This window comes from Xenopus tropicalis, chromosome 8 (assembly GCF_000004195.4).
Source record: "Xenopus tropicalis strain Nigerian chromosome 8, UCB_Xtro_10.0, whole genome shotgun sequence".
NCBI lineage: Eukaryota > Metazoa > Chordata > Amphibia > Anura > Pipidae > Xenopus > Xenopus tropicalis.
The window spans coordinates 144,343,376-144,356,606 of record NC_030684.2 but is presented as its reverse complement, the minus strand read 5'-3'; the positions used below and the strand labels follow the sequence as shown (position 1 = coordinate 144,356,606).

The window sequence follows — 13,231 nt, the reverse complement described above, 5'->3', positions numbered from 1 at the left end:
GCAGCAATATATTGAGGAGAGGCTGAAGGTTCAGGTGAGGAGTCACTGGCAGGCAGCAATATATTGAGGAGAAGCTGAAGGTTCAGGTGAGGAGTCACTGGCAGGCAGCAATATATTGAGGAGAGGCTGAAGGTTCAGGTGAGGAGTCACTGGCAGGCAGCAATATATTGAGGAGAAGCTGAAGGTTCAGGTGAGGAGTCACTGGCAGGCAGCAATATATTGAGGAGAGGCTGAAGGTTCAGGTGAGGAGTCACTGGCAGGCAGCAATATATTGAGGAGAAGCTGAAGGTTCAGGTGAGGGGTCACTGGCAGGCAGCAATATATTGAGGAGAGGCTGAAGGTTCAGGTGAGGAGTCACTGGCAGGCAGCAATATATTGAGGAGAGGCTGAAGGTTCAGGTGAGGAGTCACTGGCAGGCTGGAGGAGAGGCTGAAGGTTCGGGTGAGGAGTCACTGGCAGGCAGCAATATATTGAGGAGAGGCTGAAGGTTCAGGTGAGGAGTCACTGGCAGGCAGCAATATATTGAGAAGAGGCTGAAGGTTCAGGTGAGGAGTCACTGGCAGGCAGCAATATATTGAGAAGAGGCTGAAGGTTCAGGTGGGAGGAGTAACTCACTGGCAGGCAGCAGTCCAATCACTGTACAGGAATAACGTTGGAATTGTTATTTACAAGGATGGACAGAGTGACGGAAGACTCCTTGCGGCTCAACCTCCTGAAGAGGGGCCTGGAGCAGCCTGATGAGCGAGAGGATGTCCTGGCCAAGCAGCTGAAGATGGAGGGGCACGAGGCCATGGAGAGGCTGAAGATGCTGGCCCTCCTGAAGAGGAAAGACCTCCCGGGCCTGGAGTTGCCCCACGAACATCCGGCCAAACAGGACGGGCTGAAAATGTACGAGGAGAAGCTGAACGGTAGCCTGCGACCTCACGGGGATGGTCGGCCAATGGGAAGGCACGGCAAGGAGAACATTAATGAGGAGCCAGTAGACATGAGCTCCAGGAGAAGGTAAGTGCGCTGGTTTGGGACCCGCCCTGTGAAACGCTATCTTCCCATAAAGGTCCTGCCCACACTACCCACAATGCACTGCAGACTGGATGTTAGGTCATTTGGTTGTGTTCTTTAGCTGGGCCTCAATCGAATGAACCGGTTTGTGATATTCTTTGTGTGTAATTCCAGGACCCGCCTCCAGGGGGAGCTGTGATCAGTGCTAAACTCCCAGTTATACCCCTTGTGCAACATACAACTCTGGCACATAGGGATTCCCCTGTACTAAGCACAATTCAGCAGGAACAGCCCCCTAAGTTTGCCCATACCCTGTACAGAGAGATACCATAAAACTATGGCACATAGGGATTCCCCTGTACTAAGCACAATTCAGCAGGAACAGCCCCCTAAGTTTGCTCATAGCCTGTACAGAGAGATACCATAAAACTATGGCACATAGGGATTCCCCTGTACTAAGCACAATTCAGCAGGAACAGCCCCCTAAGTTTGCCCATACCCTGTACAGAGAGATACCATAAAACTATGGCACATAGGGATTCCCCTGTACTAAGCACAATTCAGCAGGAACAGCCCCCTAAGTTTGCCCATAGCCTGTACAGAGAGATACCATAAAACTATGGCACATAGGGATTCCCCTGTACTAAGCACAATTCAGCAGGAACAGCCCCCTAAGTTTTCCCATAGCCTGTACAGAGAGATACCATAAAACTATGGCACATAGGGATTCCCCTGTACTAAGCACAATTCAGCAGGAACAGCCCCCTAAGTTTGGCCATAGCCTGTACAGAGAGATACCATAAAACTATGGCACATAGGGATTCCCCTGTACTAAGCACAATTCAGCAGGAACAGCCCCCTAAGTTTGCCCATAGCCTGTACAGAGAGATACCATAAAACTATGGCACATAGGGATTCCCCTGTACTAAGCACAATTCAGCAGGAACAGCCCCCTAAGTTTGCCCATAGCCTGTACAGAGAGATACCATAAAACTATGGCACATAGGGATTCCCCTGTACTAAGCACAATTCAGCAGGAACAGCCCCCTAAGTTTGCCCATAGCCTGTACAGAGAGATACCATAAAACTATGGCACATAGAGATTCCCCTGTACTAAGCACAATTCAGCAGGAACAGCCCCCTAAGTTTGCCCATAGCCTGTACAGAGAGATACCATAAAACTATGGCACATAGGGATTCCCCTGTACTAAGCACAATTCAGCAGGAACAGCCCCTTAAGTTTGCTTATAGCCTGTACAGAGAGATACCATAAAACTATGGCACATAGAGATTCCCCTGTACTAAGCACAATTCAGCAGGAACAGCCCCCTAAGGGGTTTCTTGGGGCGCTGGTTTTGTTCATCATCTGATGCCCTGTGAATTCCGCCTCTCTCTGTGCCATTTTGCAGTTTCCCTCTCTGCCATCTTGTGCCATCTCTCCTCCTAATTACCCCGCACAAAGAACTTGGCTCGTGCGTCCCCCCTCCCCCCGTTATGTGCCGCGTCCCACTGCTCGGCTCAGAGCCGGCGTCTGCTGGGATTCATGTTGTTTCTTTAGCACCTCCGCAGGGGGCGGGACCAGGCCATCTGGCGGTGAGACGATTCCTTGGCACCGAGTCGCCTCTCGGCAAATTCAGCGCCGGCGACATTCACGCGAGATGGAGGTGTCCGACTGCGGCCGCTTTGTGCCTTATTGTGTGCCCAGAGCATTCCTTCTCTGTATATTTGTATTTATACATATGGGTAGGGGGTGCCATAGTGTTTCCCTTAGACAGTACAGTATGGGGGTACAGCTTATTGTGTGCCCAGAGCATTCCTTCTCTGTATATTTGTATTTATACATATGGGTAGGAGGTGCCATAGTGTTTCCCTTAGACAGTACAGTATGGGGGTACAGCTTATTGTGTGCCCAGAACATTCCTTCTCTGTATATTTGTATTTATACATATGGGTAGGGGGTGCCATAGTGTTTCCCTTAGACAGTACAGTATGGGGGTACAGCTTATTGTGTGCCCAGAACATTCCTTCTCTGTATATTTGTATTTATACATATGGGTAGGAGGTGCCATAGTGTTTCCCTTAGACAGTACAGTATGGGGGTACAGCTTATTGTGTGCCCAGAACATTCCTTCTCTGTATATTTGTATTTATACATATGGGTAGGAGGTGCCATAGTGTTTCCCTTAGACAGTACAGTATGGGGGTACAGCATATTGTGTGCCCAGAACATTCCCTCTCTGTATATTTACATAGTTACATAGTTACATAGTTACATAGGGTTGAAAAAAGACCTGTGTCCATCAAGTTCAACCCATCCAAGTAAACCCAGCACACCTAACCCACACCTACCAATCTATACACTCACATACATAAACTATAAATACAACCACTAGTACTAACTGTAGATATTAGTATCACAATAGCCTTGGATATTCTGATTGATCAAGAACTCATCCAGGCCCCTCTTAAAGGCATTAACAGAATCTGCCATTACCCCATCACTAGGAAGGGCATTCCATAACCTCACTGCCCTCACCGTGAAAAACCACCTACGCTGCTTCAAATGGAAACTCCGTTCCTCTAATCTATAGGGGTGACCTCTGGTGCGTTGATTGTTTTTATGGGAAAAAAGAACATCCCCCAACTGCCTATAATCCCCTCTAATGTACTTGTACAGAGTAATCATGTCCCCTCGCAAGCGCCTCTTTTCCAGAGAAAACAACCCCAACCCTGACAGTCTCACCTCATAGTTTAAATCTTCCATCCCCTTAACCAGTTTAGTTGCACGTCTCTGCACTCTCTCCAGCTCATTAATATCCTTCTTAAGGACTGGAGCCCAAAACTGCACTGCATACTCACTGTTACTGCCCCCCCATACTCACTGTTACTGCCCCCATACTCACTGTTACTGCCCCCCCATACTCACTGTAACTGCCCCCCATACTCACTGTTACTGCCCCCCCCCCATACTCACTGTTACTGCCCCCCCATACTCACTGTAACTGCCCCCCATACTCACTGTTACTGCCCCCCCATACTCACTGTAACTGCCCCCCATACTCACTGTTACTGCCCCCCCCCATACTCACTGTAACTGCCCCCATACTCAAGGTGAGGCCTTACCAGGGACCTATAAAGGGGCAAAATTATGTTCTCATCCCTTGAGTCAATGCCCTGTTTATACAAGACAGCACTTTATTTGCTTTAGTAGCCACAGAATGACACTGCCTGGCATTAGACAACTTGTTATCAACAAAAACCCCTAGATCCTTCTCCATTAAGGACCCCCCCAACACACTCCCATTCAGTAGATAGTTTGCGTTTATATTATTCCTACCAAAGTGCATAACTTTGCACTTATCAACATTGAACCTCATTTTCCAGTTTGCTGCCCAGTTATCTAATTTTGTCAAATCGCTCTGCAAAGCGGCACATCCTGCATGGAACTTATAGTTTTGCACAATTTAGTGTCATCAGCAAAAATAGAAACAATACTGTCTATGCCCCCCCCCAGGTCATTAATAAACAAGTTAAAAAGCAAAGGCCCAAGGACTGACCCCTGCGGTACCCACTAACCACACTGGTCCAATTAGAAACTGTTCCATTTCCCCCACTCTTTGTACTCTATCCTTCAGCCAGTTCTCTATCCAATTACAAATATTATGTTCTAGGCCAATATTCCTTAATTTGATCATTAACCTTCTGTGAGGTACTGTATCAAACGCTTTAGCAAAGTCCAAGTAGATCCCATCCACTGCCATTCCAGCATCAAGGTTCCTGCTCACCTCCTCATAAAAGGCGACTAAATTAGTCTGGCAAGATCTGTTACCCATAAAACCATGCTGGCACAAACTAATAGTATTGTGAACTGCAATGTATTCAAGTACCCTATCCCTTATTACCCCTTCCAAAAGTTTTCCTACTACTGATGTCAGACTAACAGGCCTATAGTTTTCAGGCTGAGAACGGGATCCCTTTTTAAATAACGGCACCACATTAGCAATCCGCCAGTCTCTTGGCACCATGCCAGACCTCAATGAATCCTGAAAAATTAAGGGAAGAGGTTTGGCAATCACAGCGCTCAGCTCATTTAATACCCTGGGATGAATCCCATCCGGCCCTGGACCTTTGTTTCCCTTTACATGTTCAAGTCTCTTTTGAATTTCCCCCCGAGTGACCCACGCGTCAGTAGCTAAATTACTAGCACTGGGCATATTACAAGGGAAGCCTTCATTATCTGGCTCCTCAGATGTATAGACAGATGAAAAATAAGAGTTCAAAATTTCAGCTTTTTCCCCGTTTTCATCAACCAACGTACCCCCCCGTGATAATAAAGTTCCCACCCCTTCTTGCTTCATTTTTTTACTATTCACATAATTAAAAAATAATTTAGGATTCTTTTTACTCCTAGCAGCAATATCCCTTTCCATCTCTATTTTAGCTGCCTGATAGCTTTTTTGCTGCTTTATTTGCCCCCCTGTACCTGATGAAAGTTTCCGCTGCCCCAGCTAACTTGAATGCCCTAAAAGCACGTTTTTTATTACCAACCTCGACAATAACACTTTTATTCAGCCATAAAGGTTTTGCTTTGCGATGCCTCTCCTTGCTTACAAGGGGGATATACTGTTGTGTATACCTACAAAGCAATGTTTTAAAGATGTTCCATTTTCCTTCTGTGCCTAACCCCATGAAAAGCCTTTCCCAGCTGACACATTGCAGAGATGCCCTTATACTGGCAAAGTCTGCCCGTCTAAAATTGAGTGTTTTAGTTACTCCCTTATAGAGCTGTCTCTGCAGCATTATCTCAAAGGAGACCATGTTGTGATCACTGTTCCCCAAATGCCCCACCCACACAAATGTTAGAGATAAGTTCATTATTATTAGAAATCACCAGGTCCAAAATAGCGTCATTCCTAGTGGGTTCTTGAATCTCCTGAAATAAAAAGTTGCCATTTAGCATATTTACAAACCTACTAGCTTTTTCTGACTTAGCCCCCCCATTACTCCAGTCAGTGCCGGATAATTAAAGTCCCCCATAACAACAACTTGACCCAGTTTTGAAGCCTCCTCCATTTGCAACAATAGCTGGGCCTCATCCCCCTCATCTATACGGGGTGGTTTATAACATACACCAATGATCATTTTCTTTGTGACCTTCAGCCCTACTGAAATTTCTACCCAAAGAGATTTGATGTTTTCATTGGTAATGTCTTTATTACATGGCTTTAAGTCTGACTTTACGTAAAGACAAACCCCTCCCCCTTTTTAATCTCTCTGTCCCTCCTAAAAAGCGTATAACCATTTAAATTCACAGCCCAGTCGCATTTATCATCCCACCAGGTCTCAGTGATACCTATTAAATCATAATTTCCAATACATGCAATAGCCTGCAGCTCCCCTAATTTACCCGACAAGCTACGCGCATTACCCAGCATGCAGCGGAGATTATTACTTCTCCCTCTGATGTTACATTAGCTAAGGGAGAATTAGAGCTAAGGCAATTATGAGACTGCTTTCCTTGTAACGGAAGCTCCTTATCTGATAAACTATATGCCCCCCCCACTCCTCCCCCACAACCCTTTGCTAGTCCCCCTACCCCGTCTACACTAATTTTCCCATGGAATTCTAGCTCACCCACCCCCCCCTTGTCTAGTTTAAACACTCCTCCAACCTCTTAACCATTCTCTCCCCTAGCACAGCAGCCCCCCTTCCATTGAGGTGCAATCCGTCAGGGCTGTATAGATTGTACCCCAAGGAAAAGTCAGCCCAGTGCTCTAGGAACCCAAACCCTTCCTTCCTACACCAAGACTTTAGCCACGCATTTAGCTCCCTAAGCTCCCGCTGTCTCCCTAAACTTGCACGTGGCACCGGCAAAATTTCCGAAAAAATGACATTGGAGGACCTTTGCCTAATCTTAGAGCCTAGATCCCTGAACTCACTCTTTAAGGTCCCCCACCTACCGTTCATTTTGTCGTTAGTACCGATATGTACCAAGACAGCCGGGTCATGCCCAGCCCCTCCCAATAATGTGTCAACCCGATCAACCACATGCCGAACCCTGGCACCAGGAAGACAGCAAACTGTCCGGTTGTAGCGATCCGCTTGACAGATTACCCTGTCCACTTTCCTAATGATCGAATCCCCTATAACCACCATCTGTTTAGGCCTAGCTCTGCTCTCCTCCCCACCACTACTAGAGAAACTGGTCTCCCGGCTGTTAGAGAGATCAGCCTCACCTAGAACCGCCAGTCCAGAGTTCTACTCCCATCTTCTTCACACAATCTGGCAAATCTGTTGGGATGCGCAAACCCTGGAGCAGCCTCCCTTTTCCTTTTCCCCACACTAGATTTTCTAACTGTCACCCAGCTTACTGCCCTATCATCCTTTTGCTGCTCCCCTCCCCCCCTACTATCTGACCCCACTAGTTCTTGTTCAGTTAACAAGAGACCCCTCTCAAGATTGTTGATTGAACGCAGTGTTGCGACGTGTTCCTCTAGGACTCTAACGCGAGCCTCTAAAGTGGCAATTCGCTCACATCCACAACAGAGGTATGCACTTTGGAACTGTTGTTCCACAACTGCATACATGTGGCAGGCTGTGCACTGTGTCAGACCTTCAGTGTTGCTACCACTCATTCTCCCAGTTACAAGAACAGTTAAACAAAAATAGGTGTAAGGATTTATACATATGGGTAGGGGGTGCCATAGTGTTTCCCTTAGACAGTACAGTATGGGGGTACAGCTTATTGTGTGCCCAGAACATTCCCTCTCTGTATATTTGTATTTATACATATGGGTAGGGGGTGCCATAGTGTTTCCCTTAGACAGTACAGTATGGGGGTACAGCTTATTGTGTGCCCAGAACATTCCCTCTCTGTATATTTGTATTTATACATATGGGTAGGGGGTGCCATAGTGTTTCCCTTAGACAGTACAGTATGGGGGTACAGCTTATTGTGTGCCCAGAACATTCCCTCTCTGTATATTTGTATTTATACATATGGGTAGGGGGTGCCATAGTGTTTCCCTTAGACAGTACAGTATGGGGGTACAGCTTATTGTGTGCCCAGAACATTCCCTCTCTGTATATTTGTATTTATACATATGGGTAGGGGGTGCCATAGTGTTTCCCTTAGACAGTACAGTATGGGGGTACAGCTTATTGTGTGCCCAGAACATTCCTTCTCTGTATATTTGTATTTATACATATGGGTAGGGGGTGCCATAGTGTTTCCCTTAGACAGTACAGTATGGGGGTACAGCTTATTGTGTGCCCAGAACATTCCCTCTCTGTATATTTGTATTTATACATATGGGTAGGGGGTGCCATAGTGTTTCCCTTAGACAGTACAGTATGGGGGTACAGCTTATTGTGTGCCCAGAACATTCCTTCTCTGTATATTTGTATTTATACATATGGGTAGGAGGTGCCATAGTGTTTCCCTTAGACAGTACAGTATGGGGGTACAGCTTATTGTGTGCCCAGAACATTCCCTCTCTGTATATTTGTATTTATACATATGGGTAGGGGGTGCCATAGTGTTTCCCTTAGACAGTACAGTATGGGGGTACAGCTTATTGTGTGCCCAGAACATTCCCTCTCTGTATATTTGTATTTATACATATGGGTAGGGGGTGCCATAGTGTTTCCCTTAGACAGTACAGTATGGGGGTACAGCTTATTGTGTGCCCAGAACATTCCCTCTCTGTATATTTGTATTTATACATATGGGTAGGGGGTGCCATAGTGTTTCCCTTAGACAGTACAGTATGGGGGTACAGCTTATTGTGTGCCCAGAACATTCCCTCTCTGTATATTTGTATTTATACATATGGGTAGGGGGTGCCATAGTGTTTCCCTTAGACAGTACAGTATGGGGTACAGCTTATTGTGTGCCCAGAACATTCCTTCTCTGTATATTTGTATTTATACATATGGGTAGGGGGTGCCATAGTGTTTCCCTTAGACAGTACAGTATGGGGGTACAGCTTATTGTGTGCCCAGAACATTCCTTCTCTGTATATTTGTATTTATACATATGGGTAGGGGGTGCCATAGTGTTTCCCTTAGACAGTACAGTATGGGGGTACAGCTTATTGTGTGCCCAGAACATTCCCTCTCTGTATATTTGTATTTATACATATGGGTAGGGGGTGCCATAGTGTTTCCCTTAGACAGTACAGTATGGGGGTACAGCTTATTGTGTGCCCAGAACATTCCCTCTCTGTATATTTGTATTTATACATATGGGTAGGGGGTGCCATAGTGTTTCCCTTAGACAGTACAGTATGGGGGTACAGCTTATTGTGTGCCCAGAACATTCCTTCTCTGTATATTTGTATTTATACATATGGGTAGGAGGTGCCATAGTGTTTCCCTTAGACAGTACAGTATGGGGGTACAGCTTATTGTGTGCCCAGAACATTCCCTCTCTGTATATTTGTATTTATACATATGGGTAGGGGGTGCCATAGTGTTTCCCTTAGACAGTCCAGGTCTAGGGACCCAATCAGTATGTCTCTTCTCTGCCCCCAGTGACCAGGATCGAGGGGGGCTCACCCCGTCCCCCGATGTCATCGTGCTGTCGGACAATGAGGCTTCCAGCCCCCGCTCTGTGTCCCGATGGGAAGAAAGGATCAAGGTGGCCAACCTGGACATGTTTAAGGTAAGTGATGCCTGGGGTACCCCCCTGATTTATTCTGCACCCATGGGGGGGATTTAAGGCAGGGGCGGAGCTTATCTTTAGGTAAAGATTCAGTGAATTTGGGGGGGAACTGGGGGTGCAGCCTCAATTCTCTTGGGGTTACAGTAGTCACACCTACCCCCTCAGTAGGTCAGCAGTAGGGACCTTTACCCTCACCCTTACCAGTCATTATCAGGGGCCTTACCCACCCCACTCACCGCCTTGTTGCCCCCTCTCAGGGGAAGAATCTGGAGGAGCGGCAGAAGCTGATCAAGGAGCTGAGGGATGAGCTGCGATTGGAGGAGGCCCGGCTGGTTCTGCTGAAGAAGCTCCGACAGAGCCAACTCCAGAAGGAGAACGTCCTGCAGAAGGTACAGGGCAGCGCCCCCCTCGGGGCAGTTCCTGGGGCAGAATATTTGCAGCAGGTGTTTAGGGCGTTGATATTTCTAGATTGGGGTATTGGGGGAGGAGCTGTTCCAGGGCCTAGGTATTTGGGGCATTACTTGGGCTGAGGTATTGGGGGGGCTTGAGGTTCTGGGATGACATTTTTGGGGTGCTGTTGGGGCCTTTCCCTAACTTTTTCTTTCCCCCAACAGAACCCAGTGGCCCAGAATGCTGCTACCATTGTACAGCCCTCCCCCACCCACGTGGGCCAACCCGGCCTGTCCAAGATGCCCTCCCGACCGGGGGTCCCAGGCCTGGACGCGCAGAATATGCGGAGTGTGCAGGTAAGGATTCGACTAGGCTTATCCCACTCCCCGTCCCCTGAATGGGTTAAGCAGGAACAGCCAGTGAGTAACAGTGGCAGTCAGTGAGTGACAGTGACACCTAGCGGCAGTCAGTGAGTGACAGTGGCACCTAGCGGCAGCCAGTGAGTGACAGTGGCACCTAGCGGCAGTCAGTGAGTGACAGTGGCACCTAGCGGCAGTCAGTGAGTGACAGTGGCACCTAGCGGCAGCCAGTGAGTGACAGTGGCACCTAGCGGCAGTCAGTGAGTGACAGTGGCACCTAGCGGCAGTCAGTGAATGACAGTGGCACCTAGCGGCAGTCAGTGAGTGACAGTGGCACCTAGCGGCAGCCAGTGAGTGACAGTGGCACCTAGCGGCAGTCAGTGAGTGACAGTGGCACCTAGCGGCAGTCAGTGAGTGACAGTGACACCTAGCGGCAGCCAGTGAGTGACAGTGGCACCTAGCGGCAGTCAGTGAGTGACAGTGGCACCTAGCGGCAGCCAGTGAGTGACAGTGGCACCTAGCGGCAGTCAGTGAGTGACAGTGGCAGCCAGTGAGTGACAGTGGCACCTAGCGGCAGCCAGTGAGTGACAGTGGCACCTAGCGGCAGTCAGTGAGTGACAGTGGCACCTAGTGGCAGCCAGTGAGTGACAGTGGCACCTAGTGGCAGTCAGTGAATGACAGTGGCACCTAGCGGCAGTCAGTGAGTGACAGTGGCACCTAGCGGCAGTCAGTGAGTGACAGTGACACCTAGCGGCAGTCAGTGAATGACAGTGGCACCTAGCGGCAGTCAGTGAGTGACAGTGGCACCTAGCGGCAGTCAGTGAGTGACAGTGGCACCTAGCGGCAGCCAGTGAGTGACAGTGGCACCTAGCGGCAGTCAGTGAATGACAGTGGCACCTAGCGGCAGTCAGTGAGTGACAGTGGCACCTAGCGGCAGTCAGTGAGTGACAGTGACACCTAGCGGCAGCCAGTGAGTGACAGTGGCACCTAGCGGCAGTCAGTGAGTGACAGTGACACCTAGCGGCAGTCAGTGAGTGACAGTGGCACCTAGCGGCAGTCAGTGAGTGACAGTGGCACCTAGCGGCAGCCAGTGAGTGACAGTGGCACCTAGCGGCAGCCAGTGAGTGACAGTGGCACCTAGCGGCAGTCAGTGAATGACAGTGGCACCTAGCGGCAGTCAGTGAGTGACAGTGACACCTAGTGGCAGTCAGTGAATGACAGTGGCACCTAGCGGCAGTCAGTGAGTGACAGTGGCACCTAGCGGCAGCCAGTGAGTGACAGTGGCACCTAGCGGCAGTCAGTGAGTGACAGTGGCACCTAGCGGCAGTCAGTGAATGACAGTGGCACCTAGCGGCAGTCAGTGAGTGACAGTGACACCTAGTGGCAGTCAGTGAATGACAGTGGCACCTAGCGGCAGTCAGTGAGTGACAGTGACACCTAGTGGCAGTCAGTGAGTGACAGTGGCACCTAGCGGCAGTCAGTGAGTGACAGTGACACCTAGCGGCAGTCAGTGAGTGACAGTGGCACCTAGCGGCAGTCAGTGAGTGACAGTGACACCTAGCGGCAGTCAGTGAGTGACCGTGGCACCTAGCGGCAGTCAGTGAGTGACAGTGGCACCTAGCGGCAGTCAGTGAGTGACAGTGGCACCTAGCGGCAGTCAGTGAGTGACAGTGGCACCTAGCGGCAGTCAGTGAGTGACAGTGGCACCTAGCGGCAGTCAGTGAGTGACAGTGGCACCTAGCGGCAGGTTAGGGGACCTGTGGGTACTTGTTCCTGTGCTGCAGGTGGGGGGCACCACGATGGCACCCTTGGGACGTTACTGGGCCCCTTTATTTCCCCACGTAGTGGGGTCTCAGACTTTCACCCCCACATTTGTTGTTTATCAGAGTCACGGCGTGATTAGAACGGCCAACTCGGCGCACCCCCACATGTTGATGTCGCAGAGGGTCATTGCCCCCAACCCGTCCCAGATGCCAGGGCAGTGTGTGCCACCCAAAGCCAACATGATCCGCAGCAGTACCCCGAGCATAAACCAGCCCATCAGCTACCCACAGGTAAGTAGCCCCCCCGCCCCGGGCATTGCTACTCTGTGTACTGCTGCCCAAGAGCTCACAGCCTTGTGTCGCCCCCTACAGACCAGCTCTTCGATCCAATGCCAGCGCTCTGCCTCATCCTCCATGTACATGAACCTTGGCTCCCACATGCCCCCGGGCTCAGTCAACCGGGTGTCGTCCCCACTTCCCAGCCCAAGTGCCATGACGGACCCCGTGAGTTCCCAGGCCGCGGCCAAGCTTGCCCTCCGCAAGCAGCTAGAGAAGACCCTCTTAGAAATCCCGCCCCCGAAGCCCCCGGCTCCTCTTCTCAACTTCCTGCCCAGCGCGGCCAATAGCGAGTTCATCTACATGGTGGGACTGGAGGAGGTGGTGCAGAGCGTCATAGACAGTCAAGGTGAGACACGTGGGGGCATGGAGACTGGGGGGGACGTATAAGGGCAGTATGTTGCCCCCCTGTTACTAACGCCCCCTTCCTCCCCTACCCAACAGTCAAAGGCTGCTCCTCCCTCCTGCATATGGATCCGTTCATCTGCGCCCAGTGCCGAACGGACTTCACCCCCCACTGGAAACGGGAGAAGAGCGGGAAGATCCTGTGTGAGCAGTGTATGACGTCCAATCAGAAGAAAGCACTGAAGGCCGAGCACACCAATCGGCTCAAGAACGCCTTCGTCAAGGCCCTGCAGCAGGAACAGGTGTGTACCCCGGCTTCACTTGGGGTGCTGTGTAGGGCATGCTGGGGCGGGAACATGGGGATGTGGGTGTTC

The 13,231-nt window shown here is 49.8% G+C and overlaps 1 protein-coding gene across 3 annotated transcripts in view; it reads left to right on the top strand.

The window, feature by feature from the left end:
- Positions 1 to 13,231, top strand: part of gatad2b (GATA zinc finger domain containing 2B) — a 29,524-nt gene that overhangs the window by 12,579 nt on the left and 3,714 nt on the right. For all 3 annotated transcript variants that reach the window (XM_031890632.1, XM_031890633.1, XM_031890634.1), the window contains exons 2-8: positions 673 to 1,002; positions 9,535 to 9,664; positions 9,922 to 10,053; positions 10,279 to 10,410; positions 12,300 to 12,467; positions 12,549 to 12,861; positions 12,957 to 13,159. In XM_031890632.1, the coding sequence (XP_031746492.1) occupies positions 674 to 1,002; positions 9,535 to 9,664; positions 9,922 to 10,053; positions 10,279 to 10,410; positions 12,300 to 12,467; positions 12,549 to 12,861; positions 12,957 to 13,159 (1,407 nt within the window). In that variant the 5' untranslated portion in view covers position 673. The remainder of the gene's footprint in view (positions 1 to 672; positions 1,003 to 9,534; positions 9,665 to 9,921; positions 10,054 to 10,278; positions 10,411 to 12,299; positions 12,468 to 12,548; positions 12,862 to 12,956; positions 13,160 to 13,231) is intronic.